The sequence below is a fragment of the Gavia stellata genome, chromosome 3 (assembly GCF_030936135.1).
Source record: "Gavia stellata isolate bGavSte3 chromosome 3, bGavSte3.hap2, whole genome shotgun sequence".
NCBI lineage: Eukaryota > Metazoa > Chordata > Aves > Gaviiformes > Gaviidae > Gavia > Gavia stellata.
The window spans coordinates 57,701,332-57,720,895 of NC_082596.1; the positions used below are offsets into that span (position 1 = coordinate 57,701,332).

Sequence of the window (19,564 nt, forward strand, 5' to 3'; positions counted from 1 at the left end):
ATATAGCTAAACACTGAAAAACCAACTAATTCTTAGTTTCCCCCCGTTTAGTGTTTTGATTCCAGATGTAACTGTGTTTTCAGGGTCTATTCACCCAGACTGCAAAACTAGATTTGTCAGGAAACCAGGCAGAGAAACAGCACTACAGAAGTACACATATACCTAAGCCAAACCATGTAAGGAGTAAATGAACTAAATGCACTGTATGAAGCCACATAAAAAGGCCCCTGCTGCTTGATGTTCTCAGGCTCAGAGCTTTCTAGGAGTATGTATTTATAGTCCTACATTTATAAGCCTGTATTATACACTTCACTTGCTGAAGCCAACGAGAGAGGCATTTAATGAAAGGTAATAAGAAAGCCCCTTTACGTTTATTTCCCACAAACATTTAAGAAATTTGTGGACTACTGCCTGCAAAATCAAAAAATGTCATGACTTTAGAGATGCTACTGGGTTTTGGGAGTTAAAACATTAACAGAGAATCTATACAGGCTGGCAAAATAAAGAAGCAGAAGACTCAGTTGAACAGGTCTTCACTAACTTAATATGCACTGGAAATGGTGCTCTCATTGTTTCTCCAGAAAAAACAACTATAATATTTAATGTTCCTTTAATAAGCGTTGATGTGTGAGATGGCTAGGAAGAGATCACCTTCCTGATACTGCTCTAACAACTGCAGTATTTCAAAAATCTTGTCCTCTGCTACCAACAAAATGCATCAGCATCTTTTGAGAAAAGCCCAAAATGGAACTGAATTGATCAAACAAACAAGAATATCTTAATACTCTTCAATAAAAATGGACTCTGACTCTTAAAGACAACTGGACCTGGCTGGATCCAAACTTTCCAACATATACACATGGCATTTGGTTGAGTCACAGTCCAACAGCAGATATCACTCTCAGATTAAAACTTCCAGAAATTAGAGAGAATATAAAAAGGAAGAGAATAATTTAGCTATTTTTTCACTATAATGTTAACCATTTGATACATTTTAGCAGTCATCTAAAATATTAAACACAACTGTTCTCATTTTCAAAATATATATTCAATATAATAGCATTGTACATTTCTAAAACAAACAAACAACAAAACAGGATGTAAAGAAAAGCTTCTCAAAAGGCAGGAGGCAATACAACTGTGTCAAGTGACAAATGATGTAGTTCTTAGATATTGAAATCTTTCTAGTTTTTAAAAACATGCAATTACAAGCATCCCAATCATAAAAATGGTTCCCAAGAATTCACCTTGAAGTGGACATCTTACAAAATGGTGTTTGAACAAATCATCCAGGACACACCTAACCAATGAATATCACCAACCACCTCACGTACCTCTGTGCTGGCCCAAGAATAATGCCACACTGAACGCAATGGACAGAAATACACCTGAGTAGTCCCAGGTAGATAAAAATATTTCTGAAACCACACTTCTTTCAGTTGCAGTATGCCAAACCTCCTTGTCTGTTACAGTGTGGAGTCACACATCCCCGTAATTTTCATTAATTGTTTATAATGATATGGGTAGGTCAAGTGCTGTAAGAGCAGGTACGAAGACCTGTCTTGTGGGGGGAGTCCTCAACGTGTTGCCTCTCAAATCACTTGACACATTCTCAGATGCAAATCTTTAAATTCTGCCTCAAACCCTGAAAGTTAGGAAGTGAGGAGTTTCAGTTCTGGAGATTATAATGCAACAGTGGGAGGCTGTTGTGCGAAGCACAAGGCCACCCCAACAGCTAAAAAGACCCTACACAAACCCAGAAGGTCAGTAAGGGTGCTTATCCTCTGTTTGAAAACTTCTTCATAGAGAGCAGAAAATGCTTAGTTTTGAATAGTATATACCTTAAGTTTATGCTTTCACTGCAGACCACACAGATCATTAGTTTAATGCCATGTAAACCTTCCAAACCTCATCTTCTAAGCGGTCTTTTAATCCACATCTAGTCACACAGATGAGAGGCCACCCTCAGGATGCGATATTTGACAATACACCTAGGAAATCAGAGCAGCTGCTTCCCAAGGGGACAGTCCCACTCCCCTTCATCCCCTCAGCTCTGCGTTCCAGCCCCTTCTTTGGCTTTGGCTCTTTGGTTTCAAGAAGCAAATTTGCAAAAGCTTGTTTATTTTGGGGGGAGGACAGAAGGAAGGGATACTTTTCTGCCCATTCAGCCTATGAACCAACTCACTGCTGGTGTGATGAATGCAAAGGTGGGAGTGTGTAGCTGGAGGCCAGGAATACAGCCACACATCTGAGGAAGATTAGCCACCACACCAGTGGTGTGGAGTATCAAACTGAGAAATTATACAGAAGAAACCTGAAAAACGAATGAAAAATAAAAAATGCTGATTTGTCAGCCGTGCCATTAGCAGAACTCACTAATACGCTGGATAACATTTTTGAAAAATTTACCGTATGACTTTGCTCAAAGTCAAGGAAGACTAAGTCTGAAGTTCATTCCACTCATCCATCAAAGCTATTGTAACCTCAGATGGCTCTCCACATCAAATGACCTGCTTTTCTTTATTAAAGCTTTATTAGTCTTATCATGATTGCTTCAATATTTTATTTCCACAGGAATTAATTTTTAATGGCAATACAATCCAGCCTGTTGCAAAAAGATTGCTCCAGGTGTAGTTGTGTTCCCAGCATGCTTAATGATGTGTTTGGCCGTGGCCAGTCTAGTGTCTGGACATGTGCCTGCAGGCACCAAGAGGTGCTAACGCTGCAGCTGATAACCCCTTTGAGGAAGGGTGTTTGTCTTCAGCAAGCGCTTTAAAGTTTAGGGATAGAACACACTTCTGCTTACACACACCGATGAGAGAATATTGTGTTGTTGCACTGACTGATACAGCTCAATGCTCTTTCATGCTGGGGAAGCTGCTGTTATGTAGCTTCATTGCCTTCCCTTATCAGCCACCTGTGTTGCTCTGAGTATGGCTCGCCACCTCCATGTAACCCCAGGGCTCTTCCCACAGCCCTCTTCCAATGACTACCCTCTCCCTCTCCTCCAGGCATATTATCCCTCTATATACATGCATTCTGTAAACTACCTCTACTCCTCAAATTTCTTTATTTCCCCTCTTCCCTATCTCCTATTCCTTACATTCTTAGAAGCCTGTGTGACCCTGCATCACAGTGTGTTTCCCCTTCTAATCCCAAGGTTGCTAATTTCTCACCAAGACTCGATCCCCAAAGCCTTTCCCTGTAGTTGCATTTCAGTCTTCAGAAGGCAGCTTCATTGATATTGATTTTCCCTTTGCCAATAGCTACATTGAAGCTTCTGAAAATTATTAAAAGTCCATCATTTCAATGGACTTCTTCAAACTTAGTGTCATGGATCCTATAGGTCTTAGTCCCTTCTATTTTCATCAAGATCTTTCCCAGGACTGATATTCTCTTACTCTCACTCTCTCACCAGTGGGTACCTTCCTTCATGCTTCTAGCCGCTTTAAAAATTCCCAAATGCAAAGTTGCATTATTTGTTGAGGCTCATTTCATTAGCAACAAAATGTTTATCTGTTTTATACAATAAATATGAGAGGAAGCCTGTAATGATGATTTGTATATCCTTTCTCACTACTCTAAATTAGAAGAAGCGTAGTTCCAAGAAAGGCATTACAGTTGCCTTTGAGAGACTCCACCTGACTCACCTGATGATGGCTCCCAAGGTGCAGGTATTAAAGGGGACAGTTGAATGACTGGCTGTTAATATTGTTTCTGCTCTTAAGAGGAAAAAAGTAGATTACAATCCCACATTTTTTCCCTGTCAATGTCTAGGAGAATGTCTGAAAACTGCTTGGGAACTGAAACAAGGTTTTTCCAGCATTAGAGACTGTGGGAAAGGATTATCCTCAGTGAAGTCGCTTTAAATCCTATTTCATTTTAAAAGCTCCTACTTCTATTCTTCGTTTTTATTTCTGTTTCAAAGACCTTTGGTTGTGCTCTCCCTTGGGGTCAAGCGCACATCCCCTGAGAAATCTGGGGGTGGAAAGACAAGAAAATTTCAGGAAATCTCTTCCTTAGACTGTATTTATCATTGTTGAGCTCAAGTATTTCTCCAGAGAGAAGAAAATTAAGCATTTGGAAATATGCTCTTTTTCTGCCACTGTTTATATTGCAGTTAAAAGCTTTTTATCCATGCCTACTAGAACAGTGACCAACTGGCATCTTCTCAAGGGAAGAGACACATCAGAAATGGTGCTTCACTCTGCAACTGCCCCTTCTTTTACATGGCAGTAAACACACATCAAGTTTCTCAGAAAACACATGAATACTAAGCACTAATTTTTTTTATGCTTTGTAATTCATTCATAACCAGGTTGTCTTCACTTATTTGTTTGGCTCTTTCTAACTGACTTCTGGAGAAATGCCATTTTTCATTTCACTTGCTTGGATAAGCTTTGAACCAAGTTCTTGTCCATGTTACTAAATATTTAGACCATTCTGAAACTTCTATGGCAAAGTGCAAGGAATGTTTTTAGACAAAGTCCTTTCAGTTCCAAATTGTCTTGGATGCAGACCAGATATATACATTTTCTTCTGAGGTATATCTTTGGTGGATTCTCCAGAGCTTGAGGGTCCTTCTTTTTAAAGATTTATAATCCCTAATAAAAGATTCAGTCACTTTTAAGAGACTGTCCAGCCATTCTCCGGTGCCTCTTTGAAGCAAATTAGACTTCTAAGATTGCATATGCACAATATAACATCATCTAAAGCCTGGGAAAATGTGTATTGTAGTGAAAGCATTGAAGGAGATACTCAAGGGCTCAAAGAAAGGAAAGATACCATCAAGAACACAAGATCTATTATGCAGTTCATACTAAAGGAACGTCTGTTTATACCTATATACACCATTCTACAAGTATGTTCCCATTACAGATTCAGGAAGCTAACACTACAAACAAAAAAAAGAGTTGCAGCTTACCTGCCCGAGCATCTACAAGAAAGGATATCATAAACAGGAATTTCCTCTGTTCCTGAAATTAATGGGTTTTCTATTCATTTGATGGATTTTTCAAACAAAAATGTCCCTGTTCTGTTTCCTTCTCTGCCTTGTTCTTTTCATTCTACTTCTTATTCACACAACACAAAACTACCACATGAAACAGTCACACAGATCTCTGTATTTAGCTGGAACAAGTATAAAGTGATCACAGTTTATTTGTTCAGCTCACCACTACTAATGGGATTCTTTGATTTTCTGGGTTTTTTTGTACTCTCCACCAGCAATATCACTTACTGCTTAATGTAAGTTGCAAACTCCCAATTAAATGGTTGCATACCTTTAATCATGTATACACAGGTCTATTTTGTCAGCACATGCCAAGCAGTGTGTTTGAACGGATGTGATGCCACCAATTACTTCAAGCTGATGCGTACCATGCATATGAATCAAAACACAGAACTTAACCCAAAGGATTGTGGAGAGGCAGCAGGCCAGTTCAGCTTGGACTTTGCTTTCCATTATAAACCTGACTCTGATTCCCATCCAAAATCTTCAAAGAACATCCTCTGTGCTTCAAACTTTTCATGCTTGGCCATTTGGGAATATCTTCTACAGATGACAGAAATACCTATCAGATTCCAGGGAACTTTGAAAAGATGCCAAAAGAGGCTGTTTAAAAAACAGTGATTTTCTTGCCTCTTTTTCCTTTCTGAATACAGCCTTAAAACACATTCTCATCATTAATGAGTTTTTTTCACAATGATTTTTTTTTCTGGACTAATAGGGGAAAATTCAATCTTTTCTTTCTGCCAGCAACCATGTCACCAGTGATAGTCTTTGCCAGTGACCTGATGCAACTGCTGTATTAGCTTTTGCTAAGATGGACACCATCGCAGTGGCAAGAAAAAAAACTCAGGCAATCCCCCCTACACATTCCTTTTCACCAAGCCCTATTTCGCAGATGTCTTTTGGAAAGCATCACCACTTGATGGAGCATTCTGAAGAGAGATTATGACTTCTCCCTTTCTGCTTATGTTACTGGATCTAGGGCACTGGGTCCACTGTGTAGGCTAGAAATACTCAAGGGGGGGAACTGTTTACCCTCTGCCCAGGAGTGACTATAAATCTCTGGACAAATGAGTCAATTGAATGTGTTTCAATGGTCTCCTTTTCAAAGCTATTTCAAGATAGATTTGGCCACCGTTTCTAAGAGAAACAGCAGGATCAGCTTAAAGATCTTGAGAAGGGTTCTGGTGATAGCACTTCTCTGGTAAAAGAAATAAAAGTTTATCAGCAAAAGGGAGATTTTGCTAGACATTACTTCCATTTTTTTAAATTCCTTTCGCACTCAGACATCTGTTGGTAACATGCATTCACAAAACAACACCTAGTCTGACAAAACACAATAGCTAAGAAATCCTACTCTTCCCATTTATTCTTGTAATACTGCATCAAACTTTCAGAGACAACTTCAATTGAGAGTATGCCCAGCACAACTCAGAAGAGGTGAGCTAATTCGTGTTTGCTGAAATGATCATATAGAAATGGCTCCATTGTTTGAAGACCATCCAGAACAGACTGCCTCAGGCTCTGCTCCCTTTTGATATTATTCACCTTTTTAAACAACCTTACATGAATGTTGAGAAACAGGAAGACAAGCCAGTTGTCCTTCTGAGACAATTTTAATGTTCTTATGCCTAGATGAAATATCACAAAGGACAGTGTCTTATATTAGAGTACTATTTTCTTTGTACTTAGACAACAACTCAGCAGGACATGACTGACAACTTTGTGGGATTAAACACGTACATGGGCAAGTTCAGACTACAATGGATTCTTGCTAACTTGCCTGTGTTTTGGGGGAAGCCACCGGAGTGCTGAAGTCCACCATAAACGCTGCCCTACAGGGTATTCATGGAGGGAATACATGCTTTCAGGCAAATTTATCATTGAACATCCCTCTGGGGAGTACTTAAAACAATCAGCAGTGTTATGAAGACTTGTTTTCATCTGCCCTTTTCTAAACCAGAAGCTGACTACCCAGAAGCTAACTATCTGCTGTCTCGTACAGCACTAAAAGGTATGTTATGAGATGGGAACATACTTGAATATAAATTCCAAGTAAAATTGGAAACTGTGAGAGTTACTTTCACACTAGATAACTTTACAAAAAGGAAGTGCTGTATTTTCCGAGTGTTTAAGATTCAGTTCTTACCGGCAGTGAATGAAGTCAGGAACAGGATTATGCTGGCTAAAAGATGCTGCGTCAAGATTCATGCAAATTTCCACATTGTCTCCAGCCATGATTCTTACTGCAGCTTTATTTTCATCCTCAAACGTCTGCCTTTGTAAGGATGCACACAGCAGCAACATGAAATCATCTAGGAGAAAATAGTGGTTGCAAGGAAAAATTCAGTCAGTGGTGGTGATATATTATAATGTAGTCACCAGACTGTTTTCTCACACTTGGAACCTCCAAGACTGTGCTATTTTCAATGTATTTAACACCAATTTGAAATTTATTAATGTATTTAGGTTCCTTACCTGTCATCTTCTATGATTTTTATTGATAAATAAATTAGAAAAGGGGAAATAATTGATACTTCATTAAAAATGGGATACAGAAAAACAGATGCAGAAATTGCTAATTCTTTGATTTTTTCTACTATATACAAAGCCACACTTAATATTCAGTCTCCCACAGAATATGTCAGGTTGCTACTGAAGAGTAAATAAAAGGCTGGCTTCAAATTACATTGTACAGATGTTTTAAGCAAAGGACATGTAAACATTTCATGACTATGTGCTAAAATACTTACAGACAAGGAAGACAGGGTTTGGTCTGACAATGAAGTCTGGAAAGTATAACCACTTTATGATGTTGGAGTTGAAGTTGGCATTACCACTTCTCCATGGATAGTCTGTATGACAGAAGCACACAAAAATGCAATCAGTACTTTATAACAATTACTTCATCCTTTTCTTCTGAATACTTATCAATTTTCCAGCACTTTTCTGTAAAAGCAAGCAGCAGTAATTGTCCATAAAGGTTAACTGCCCTTACCTTTACAAGGAGCAGGTGGGATGCCAATGCAAAGGAAGTACTGAAATGTAATGATACATGCCAGAAAACAGCAGTATTTTGGCCAGATCTCTGCAATAGCTTTTCTTCTGCGTCGATACAGTACAGCAATGAGCCAGAAGGCATGAATCATGGCATAAAAATCCATACGTTGACCAATTACATTCACTGATAGAAGAAAACAGGTCTGGGAAAGAAGTAAAGAAACATAAGCAACATTTGCAACCTGATGGCTAGTCAATGCAGCAATAATAAACTTTTCTGGATACTGACAGAATGCTTCTACACGTGCTGGGGCTGACTGCAGGAACCCTTTGCAAACCAACACTCTAAAACAGTTTGTATCTCGCCAACAGCAACCTCCCCCACCCCACCCCAACACCCCAAATTTTCGATATTCTTCTATGAGTGTCAGCTACGTGAATACAACACTAAAGCAGGGTTCCATTATGTGATATCTAAAGATACAGAATGGAAAGAGAGTTGTCACAGTAGCCTATATGTGAAATGTTTAATTATTGCCAAGCAAAGCACATATTACACAGCCATATATTTTGATAGCACTTACAGATGTGAAAAAGAAGAGGAACTATTAAGAATAACAACAACTAAACTGTATCCTCATGTGGGAACCAGACAAAAAGAAAAGGGATTTAGAGCATACAGCTTCTATTGGCTACAGACAAATCCAGTCAATTCCTGTAAGGCAGCTTTAGTTCTCTATTCTTCTAACGGCTCTGCATCCCAGATCATTTCTGTTCTCTGGCTCCACTTGAAGTAGTCCCTTCACTCAGTGCCACGAAGCATGTTTTCAAACTTAGTGAATAATTCATAGTGAATAATTTCTTCAGAGCACTTCACTATTGTGATTTTCTCTCTCCTCAGATTAGGATGAGGTTAAATTTATGTCCTGAAGGAAATAGTTTGCTGATTAATTTTAATTTTCACTCATTCTTAATCCTCAGACTGGCTGCGAACAGTATATTAACAAGTATAAAAAAGAAGGACGCATTTGTGCAGCCAGAGGCAAAAGAAGGTTAGAAATGTTTAAATAGAGACAATGGCCTGCTAACCCCTGCTTTCTTCCTCTGCTCCTGCAGTCCCTGGTTGCCTCTGTGTGTGTGTGTATGAGCGGTTATGTCTCAATTCTGTCCCTTGTCCCATCTGTTATCCCTTTTGTTGAGTTATAAATAAGACATAAAAAGAAAAGCAAGAGGAAAACAACTACTAGCAGATAGATAGCAACTGTGGCAAGCTCTAACATGAGTGATGACTAAGAAGCATCCAGCTGTCAAACATAGTGCAAACTAATATTCAAAAATAACACAATCAAAAGGTTTGGAATGATAGTCTAAAGAAAATTAACATATAGTGATTTACCTCCAAACCAAACTTGTAGAAGAAATAGTTTATGAAATACTTGACACAGTTTACCAGTCCATCATCCAGATGTGCTCTTGTAATATCATGGAAAATGGTTTTAGTCACAGGTGCAGTAAGGTTATTTCGACATCTGTAGTACTCTTGATGACGGTAGATTGTAACTTCAAAAGCCAGAATAGCCAGCATCAGTAAGTTATTCTATGGGAAACACAATCAGAAGAATATTAAATAAAAATCAAAACCACAAGAAGCTATAAAATTTTCTGATAAGCATAAACTCATGAATACTCAAATGGATGTTACCAAAGAGCGCTTCCGCACTCCAGGATGCACCGGCACCTATTCCCAGCTACTATCATTGAAACAAAGTAAGGTTCCTACTACTTGTTGGATTTTGATGAATCATACTGATGTGCAGAAGATAGATACATTTAAAGACATTCATTAAAAAATACTATAAAGAACACTAGTTGTGGAAAGGAAAGGGAGGGAAAATGCATTGACCCATCCATGTGCCCTCTCATGTTTCATAGCTTCTCATCAGATACCATGCTTTGCTTTGCAGGAGATAGAGGATACAAGTATACACAAAGCCATCTGCAGGGGTTCAGCTGACAAGCAGTAACCTCCTAAAACTGCAAGGATGCTGGGTAGCACCAATATATCCTGGATACTCTTTTAAATGAACAGTCGATCTGCCAGTCTTCACTCAGGCACAGCTCCTTCTGTCCCAAGGCCAGGTTGACTGGGATGCAGTCTTGAGTGGCTCTGAAGTGAGTTTTTTCCTCTTGGGACGGAATCTGTCCTGTGCTCAATGGAAGAGAGGTATTAACCAACTCCAAAAGTTGGTTAAAAAGACCAGCTCAGAGAAAGTCCCTCAAGGATGCCATAACTGAAGCTGAAGAGGCAAGCTCTCTCTGTTCACTGAGAAATATCTGGGACAAGAATGTCCTGAGACAGGTGCCATTGGGTTGGGTTTTGGGTTTTTTTTGACAGGAAGTTATTTTCACTTGCTGTCCCTGGGCTACTTGTTCTTGTTGGGGAGAGTTTTACATAATCCAACATAGATAGGCTCCTCACTTCAACACTCCAGACATTTTGAATATATGTTATTAAAGGGGCATAACAGAAGCACACCAAGACTTGAAGCTTGGGACCTTCAGGTGTAGCACTGAACTGAATTCCTCTATGTAGAGGAGACATTTTATTGGCTAACTCAATGAAAACTCTTCTAGAATGATTTCTAATCCCAAAGTATTGCCTATTTATAGCTGTAAAGGTCCTAGCATCAAGCCAGACACCACTAGGCAACTTCACTCTCCACTCTTGGTAAGTTGAGTAATTGCTCTTCCCCACATATATTAACTGTGGGAGGTGTATGGCTAAGGGGGTGAGAGGCAGGGGCACTACTGGGGTCTGATATGTTGACTGCCAGAGCTTGGCAAGTCTTCCCTACACAGACAAAGCACACAGAGGTAAGCTCTCAAGGAATAAATGAGGAATAAATCTACTTAGATCAAAACTTGCTGTTGTTCAGTCAACAAATTTCTGACAACCTTAAACTGCGTATACAAAATTTTGGAGATTCTTTAAATTAAGAAGAGACATGCAAGGTTTCCCCCGGGAGTTGGTGCATTTTTATTGTAAGTAGGGTTTTTTAATCAAGACAGGAATAATAAAATATTGCTCACAGGCATCAACCAAAACCAAAAAGAAAAACAAAAGACATCCATTTACTAGTGTCTGAATGAATTATTCCCTTAACTCACTATATTTTCTAAGCTGTTGCTAAGGAATAAGCACTTAAAAAAATTAACTGCTTATAGCATATACTGTCATTCAAGTCAATTACTCCAATTAGACCCATCAGTCCTTTGGTACCTGAAAGCTATGTACCTCTTAATTACTCAGAGTTCTTAAATATCACATTTCTTAGAGTGCTTTTAACAGATGGCAGAGTCAGAAAGCCATACTTCTACATGCAGATTATCTTAATTGGTACTGAATCCCTTCTAGAAATGTCCTGTGTAATAGATACAGCTTTCTGCTGTCTCTTCCCCTCTGTACTTTCCTATTATCAATGGCTTGCATTACATTTTTTTCTGTGGCAGATGATTTATTTCAAAAACATTGCTAATTTCATTACAAATAAGAAAATACCTCAATACAGATAATTAAAGAAGTTACCCTTAAGTACACAAGCAGGGGATAAGACTTCCTCAATCCAACCCACTCTGCAGGATCGACTGGCCCACTGTAGAGGACTGAGGTTTTGAGTTCTTCCAAATTGACCTTAGTTTCATTCTCTCCTGGCTAAAAAGAAAATGCAACAGTTGATAAAAAATTAGTTTAAGGCTGCTTGGGGAGGGAATGATAATCAACAATAATGTATCAGGTGAACTGTACTTTTCAGTACTTGATAAGCTTCCTTTTGCTCTTCTTTATTGAAGAAGGCAGCAGCCAAAACATTTTAATATGCACTTGTACTCACCAATGTACAGTTACTGGAAAAAGTGCTGGGATCAATAGATGTGAGCTGGTACAACATTTTGCAGACAATAATGACACATGTCCAAACAGTGCAGATACTTGATGCCAATGGGCGAAACTGAGCATATGGCAAAGCAAGAGCCCAGGCAATTAAAAACACAAAGTTAAACAGAGACACCTGAAAACACAAAAACAGGATGGAAATTACATGAAGTAACAAGAGAACTGAGAAAGTCTGACCTTTTCCATAGTAATTAAAAAGAATCGTTCAAAAGAAAGGGACATAGAGAAACTGTGAGAAAAATACTGAAAAAAACCCATTTACAACAATATTCACAGTAACACAGACACAAAGTGGTAAGTGAAGAAGGGAAAACTTAATAGTCGGTTTAGAAAGAATGTTATTTCCTACATAATATTAATACTGTCAGACCCACAAAACTGCATACCCTACAAACAACAGATGTGAAATTTGAGGGATGACATGCTGGTTCTGCTGCTTTAGTACACATGAAACAAAGAAGAGATGATACAGATCTGTGTGTCTGTGGAACCCACCTTCATCCTCTTGACCTTTTTTTCCCCAAGATGTGAGAAAAAGGATTTTTTGTTTTGCTTTTTAGTGAATCTTTTCCTACTACCCTGTTCAAGGAATGGCTACGTCAGGTAAAGAACTCACTCTGCCCACACCAAAGGCACAGCTAAAGGTGTTGCTCCCTTTTTCTTTAGGTCTAGTTCCACACTCCTGTTTCTTTAGCACCAGACCCAGCTTAACTAATTTTCCTAGATGTTCCTTCCCAATCCTTTTCCACATCCTCCATCCCTGGTTGATGACCCCAGCCTGCTTGAGCAGGGGAGGGATTCCACCTCTTCAGTCCAAAGAATTAGACTAACAAAACCTTAGTATCTGGAGAAAAGGGGAGGGCTGAGAATATCTAGGCAGATAGAGTATCACTGTGGAAGAAGATGTCAAGGTAGGTCCCCAGCACTGACAAGCCCGGCTGGATCCCACAATTTCAGTGAGGTCTGACATGAGGAAAGTATCTCCCTATGCTTGGGTGTGCCACTATGCAGCAGATGCTGACAAGCTTCCACCATGGGTAAGATTTTGATAGCGGGTGTTTACTTGCCTCTTTCACTGTGACCCAGATGATGTAAGAGGAAACAATTTTGATGATGTGCAGCTCCAACAGCCACCACACAAAGACTTGCATCTTGTGAAAATACTCCAGGAATTTCAAAAACAGCACTGTAAGGCGGTCAATCACCAGATGCCACTTGTTCCTTAAGTCTGCAGAGATGTTCAAGCAGAACCATTGGGAGGAGAAAAACAGAAGGCCTCTGTAAAAAAGAGTGCTCCTCTAGATAACAATGAGCTTTCTACTTCTTTTCTTCTAGGCCTTAGAGTAAGACATGAAGGAGGTTAAAGATATGGCTCAGCGGTTAACTAAGACAAAAGGGGGTTGAGGCCCACTCAGCTGTGGTGCTCTCCCTTCTGACTCACTTTCACTGAAAGGATTCCCCACCTCAAAAGTGGTGGCGGTGGCTTCCCTTGCCGATCCTGCTTTTACTCCTCTCTAGCAGAGAGGAACAGTGCTCTCTAAGTGCCGTCTCTGCCTGTGGGCTGGCTATAAAACTGCTCATATATATTTGTATAAAGTCTTCACACTGTATTATGGGTTTCAGAAGCATTTTGGAGATTAGGAAGGATTTTGCATGCTGTGAGAACATTCTTACAGTTAACATTGGAGATGGAAACATTTGCAAGTGACACCAAAACATATCACTGTCTAAGCTGTAAAAATGCAAAAGAGTTACCAGGTTCTGTATGTAATTATTTCAACTTCTCTGGTATTTTATATATAAAGGAAACCAAGATGGTAATTCTGTGCATATTTGTGTGAAGAACACATGCACACTTGTGTGAAAAAGCAGACTTTGGAATACCTGACAACCAAATTCCATTTTTTTTCTCTTCTGCCCTCTTTCTCCAACCACAACTTAGAAAATCCTAATAAAAATGCTGAGTGATGTAAATTCCATGAGTACATAATTAAACTTGACAAATTAATCAAGCTATAGAACTCTAATCCTACATATGTGCTTTTATCGGTGCAATGAGTGTATTTAAGGAAAGTCTTTATTTACAGAATTAGATGTTCTCACACATTCTTTCACTGCATTTATTTTAATTTGCAGTGTTGTCACCATGCAGGCTATATCCAGACAGTGCCAGTTAAGTGGAACAGGCAGGTAAGATACTGAAGCAAGCTCTGTCTAGCATGTCCAGGCACTACATACACAGGGGATAAAATATAGGCCTGACCTATATTGATATCCATTGAAAAATTGTACATCACTATGTAATAAAGTCTGCACATGTGAACATGTTAAAATAATGTTAAAACTCCAGCCACGTGGCTAAATAAAAATTATATAAGTCTTTGGTAGAAATAAATGCATATACAGCTTAAAGATGGACCCCACATGGAAAGCAGTACCTTGTGCTATTGCCAAGCCCCACTCGCTGTGGTGCAGAGGGGGCCCCAGGGAGAAGGCTGCAGCTCCCCACTTCCCTGCTTGCATGTGTTGCTGCACAGGGTAACCTCAACCTCCAACAGCTGGCCTCTGTCCCCAGGCCCTTCCAGCATGTAAGGGTGGCCAGGGTGCAAAAAATTCAGCACTCGTCATAGACCACATGAGAGCTGGCCAAGAAAGGTTTCCATGGCCCATGAACACCTCTATGAGCGAAGATGTCCCAGCCAGGAAAGGTAAATAGTTTCAGCTCAGCTTCTCTGAGGCAGCTAAGCCAGATGTGCTGCCATTTTGCCTTGACACAGACCCTGTCCCTACTTATGTGTCACAGTCCTGTGAATATTGGCATGAGCAACTAAATCAGTGGTAAGGCCATTTCCACACAATACAGCTTCCTTGGGTGTTAAATGCCCTTCCCTGGTTTTCACTCATGGCTCATATTCCAAACTGAGTTACAGAAGTAATTCATGTTAGGAGTTCATCCTAGCAGTATCAAGGATGACAACATCAGCCTTACCCATGTCTGCCCTTAAGCATTTTTATGTTCATCTGGCATCAGTTACACATTCCACATTCAGAAGTGAAAAATATGACACTAATGTGCACATGAATAATGAAGCAAAGCCATTGGGACTTCTGGAGTGGAGTGCCTTGAAAGCATGCAGCATCAAAGATTAAATATGTATGTGTATTTCCTTTATTATAAAGAGATTTCACTCTAAAGGAGTTCTTGGGATTTGGGGTAACCTCCTATTAATCCAATCCAGACCACCAAGAGGAGTTCCCTTCTGAAGAAAGAGGTGGGTTTTGTTTTTATTTTCATCCTCTCAGCATCCTACAGAAACAGTATGATTTTTCCCTAGAAGAGACTGTAGCCTGTTGAATAATTGACAAATAGCCATCTGCTCAGTTCAGGCTCTTTTGGCAAAGACTGTGAAGTTTGAAGTGAGCAGGGATGACCAAGAATGAACCATCTGTTGCCACTGTTAACCAAAACTGAGGAAGGCAAAATTTGCAATCTGCAGAGCTTACCTGTAGTTTCTTCTTCCTCTGATTCATTATCTTCGTCATCATCATCTTCCTTGTCCTCATCTTCTTTTTCTTTTTCGACCCTCCCCTTCCCTACCTCCCCCTCTGGCTCTTCCATTCTTTTCTCACCAGCCTCTTCCAGCATTTTATCCTCTTCCTTTTCTCTGCTGGCTGTTAAATTCATCATAGTTATGTCAGGCAGGCTGCCATCTTGGTGCACCAGTCTGTTGGTAAATAGTAGCATGTCAGCAAACTGAGCAGTAATGACATCGTAGTCTTTTTCTTTTTCAAGATGTGTAATTAGAAAAAATAAACCATTCATGGAAAATGCCTTAGAAGCAGAAAAGTTAATGATTCTGGTACTTTCTCCAAACACACACTGCAAATCGAGTTGGAATGTATTAGTAACTACTTCTCACTCAGATACTAATGGCTAGTTAGTAATGAGTGGTATTGACACTTAAACTTGACATTTTCCCCGCTGGAGAAAATGGTCAGAGTTTAAGATGTAGAAGCATGAAATGACATTGTTTAAGAGGAAACATTTCATGACTTCATAGGGGACTTACTCATTTTGGTGGTTTGGTATTTTTTTCTTGAGGCTGATCAAAGTAATTGGAACAGAAAGAAAAAGGGAGATGAGAACAGAGGGGTTACAGAAGAAGGTCATCAAGAAATACGTCATGCTACATCACAAGTCATAAAGCATTCTCCTACTCCATCTGCGGAAGCCTTCTGATGCCAAGAGCATGCCATCATGACATTCACAGGGCGCTTGTATAAAGAAACATGGAATTGCAGCACAGATGGAAAGGGGGCAACCTATTTACACCAGTGCTAAACATGGTCAATGCTGTACCATGGTGTCAGTAATGCAGCCGAATCATCACAAGTTATCTGATTGATTACTCTAAATGCATTTCCACCTTCTTTCAACTGAAAGAGGCAGCTGGAAAGCCAAGGAATTTGCAAGTTTTATTGCAGTTACAGGTTTGGGAACAAATGAAAGCAAAAATTGCATGGCTGTGACTTCAGTATACTTTACCATGTCTGTCTTTGATAGTGCCATTCATTCTCTCTCTCTCTTTTCTACATCTCACAGAGATTTTTCTTAAATTTCTAACTGTTTCTTACTAAATCTATTAGTAATTTTCAGACTACCAAAACTGGGATACAACTGATTTAACACGGAAATGGTATTTCTCTATTGCCATGGAGCCAATTTTTCTGAGATTGATTCAGTATGTATCTTTTCTTTACTGAGGAAAAAAGACATTCTCTTATGGCTTCAGATATTTTTTTTTCCCCCAGCTGTGCTGTTGGGACTCACCTCCCATATTTGCAGAAAACCCACTTTTCCTAATTCCCTGATCCTATGTGCTTTGCTGAGCACAGCACTTACTGCCATAAATAGTCCCTTTGAATACGACTTCTTGCAATAAAGTCTCCCTTTGGTAAGTGCATATCTATATGATCAGGTGACTAGATGTTTAGTTATGCTATTGAAATTACTACACCCAGCATACTTTCAAGCACCTGTTAGACTGTTCCTGGACTAATGCAAATAACTTTAATATGCTACAGTACCATCTCAGGGATTTATTTTTCATGATGTGAAATTCTGGCATATTTCCATCTAGACAGGAAATTCTGCCAATTTAAATGAGGATTTTTACAGTTCAAGAAACTAAAAATCTAGATTTAACCATCTGATCATTAAAAACTAAGAGCATAGGCTAAGCAGTTAACGAGAAATTCAAACAAGCAGAATTATTTTTCAAATATTTGGGAGCTACAGTTTCTTCAAGATGGAAACTTTGGTGGATGAAATGAGGGAAAAACTACAGAAATTTGACTAAAAAATCCTGAAGTAGAAATACCATACCAATTACCAAAAAGCAGAAAAGGTGGTTTAAAAGTAGAAGTTTAACTAGTCAAGCACCAAATAATCTCACTGAATAAATACATTCATGACAATGATTGCTAAAATCCCTCATCATGGTTTGGGCGATGAACCTGAGTGTCCAATACTCTGAAAACCTCTTATACTCAACAATAAATTCAGTAGCTTTGGCTACTGAGAATAGGGCTTTTTGTCCGATATACTTTATTTTCATATTTAAGATAGTGTATATACTGAAAGGATATTCAAATCTCTGTAAAATGACTAAACAGTAATATTCCCTAAAATGACATAATCTAACTTTGCGTATCTACCTAAAACTCTAATAAAGTACCAACAGGAGGGTCATATATAAAGAAGAGAGAATGAATTTTCAGTTCAGTTCAAATGTTATGGAGATCCCCGGCTACTATACATCATCAGTGCCCATTTACAAGGCAATGCCCCATGAAATTAAAGTATCCGTACAATCAGACAGGTTTTGCACAGGTGCAATTGCATTGATTTTAATGAGGTATCTTCTCAATTGACTTTTATAATGGAAAAATCTACATTCACACTGGTGTAAATCAAGGACTTACTGACTTACCTCAGTGTAAACTGGCCAGAAACATAGTAACCTTATAGGATTTTGTATGAGAGGACTCATCTTTCTCTTATTCATGTAACTCCCATGTGTATCCAGGAGTTCCAGAAGGTGATGGGGTTATAAAGATGGGTACATGCAATATATGTACCTGATAAAGCCTCAGTATGAGCTTAGTTTTCAGTATGTCAGCGCTTAGTTCTGTTGACATCTGTAGGCTTGAGAATGGGACCGTGTGCTCAGGAGATCCAAGGCTAGATAAAAAGCTCTGCCTACTATTGAGAAAGTTAGTCTACTTGGGATCTTTCTTCCCAGACGTCCTCATTTATTGCTAGGGTTGCTAGGGTTGTTGTTTCTCTTTTTTTTTAAATTTTTTTCCACTACAAGATCACACGATGTCGTGTAACAGACAACACTGAGGTATGAGGATATAAAAGCTGCACTAGTTTAGACTATCTAAGACAAGCTACCTGTACAGGCTTCACAGCTAGTTAGATGTAACTTCAGGTTGGAAACCACATACCGGTGGGAAATTATCCAAAATAACACAAAGGTGTTGTGTCTGACACTTAGGAAGAGAAATAACTAAACAATAATGCAGACAACAAGTCTTGAAGGTACAGCCACTAGTGGTTTTAACTGAGAGCATTTCTTACCCTCAAATTCCTTGAACAGGGTACCACTAACGAGAAGTATACTAGTAGATCTAGTTTTATGCATCAAAGCAATTTCAGAGGCACTAAAATCAGGCATGTGCCCCAGGTCCTTGCTGGACTAGTACTTTCATCTATTTGTAATTTGCTAAAGCAGAAGATTAATTAATAACAACTTACTGGATGCATTATGAAGCATCTTTTGCCTTTGATAATTTTTTGCAATCAGTTTATGAATTGCTTGAAACTTTCTGTCCCAAAACAATTTCTCAAGTATCTGTCATGCACAGCCTTAATAACATACAGCTTTCTGCTCTGCAGAACATTAGTGACCCATCTACTGAATATTTGGCATGCAAGATTCAAACCGAGCACACAGGGCCATACCTCTATTGGCAGGACCCTGAGTGCTTTCCCTGCCCTTGCAGGGGGTTTTGCTGCCTGCATCCAAGGACAGCTGGCTGATATGTGTTGCGCTGCGTGCAAGCCAGGAATCCTCAGTGCAGGGAGTCCCTCTCCTTCCTTTGGGAGCTGCTCTCACACTGAGGCTCTTGCCCCTACATTGCAGCTGCATCACAGCTGTGCCCGCGCCTGGTCCCATGCCTCCCTGACCCTAAGCCCGACACACAGACTGACTCCCTGCCTTCACCTCTGGTCTGGCTCATCTCTATGCTCCCCAGGCTGTGGCTTGTTACCATCTCCGGACCTGACCCTCACCCTCAGTTGCTGGTTCTCATTCCTGACCCGCCATGGGAGAGGCCAGCCTTGCCTCCTGGCCGTGCCCCTCAGCTCCCGGCTTGCCTGCCCCCGCCAAGCCGCCTGCCCTCGCCGCTCCTTGACACACAGACTTCCTACAGACCAGGTTTCCAGCTCTGGTGAACTTTTAAGAACCCTGGCCTAAACTACGCGATGACATTTGAAGAAGGAGCGTGAACATGACACATAAATTAACTTCTTG

The 19,564-nt window shown here is 39.7% G+C and overlaps 1 protein-coding gene across 1 annotated transcript in view; it reads right to left on the reverse strand.

Annotated features, from left to right (window-relative positions):
- The window catches only part of PIEZO2 (piezo type mechanosensitive ion channel component 2), a 322,465-nt gene that overhangs the window by 57,583 nt on the left and 245,318 nt on the right, over positions 1-19,564 (reverse strand). Inside the window, exons 18-26 of the mRNA XM_059815888.1 lie at positions 16,034-16,066; positions 15,468-15,688; positions 13,031-13,191; positions 11,902-12,078; positions 11,598-11,723; positions 9,408-9,608; positions 8,010-8,214; positions 7,765-7,866; positions 7,161-7,326 (exon numbers count right to left, since the gene is read on the reverse strand). Coding sequence (XP_059671871.1) covers positions 7,161-7,326; positions 7,765-7,866; positions 8,010-8,214; positions 9,408-9,608; positions 11,598-11,723; positions 11,902-12,078; positions 13,031-13,191; positions 15,468-15,688; positions 16,034-16,066 — 1,392 coding nt within the window. The remainder of the gene's footprint in view (positions 1-7,160; positions 7,327-7,764; positions 7,867-8,009; positions 8,215-9,407; positions 9,609-11,597; positions 11,724-11,901; positions 12,079-13,030; positions 13,192-15,467; positions 15,689-16,033; positions 16,067-19,564) is intronic.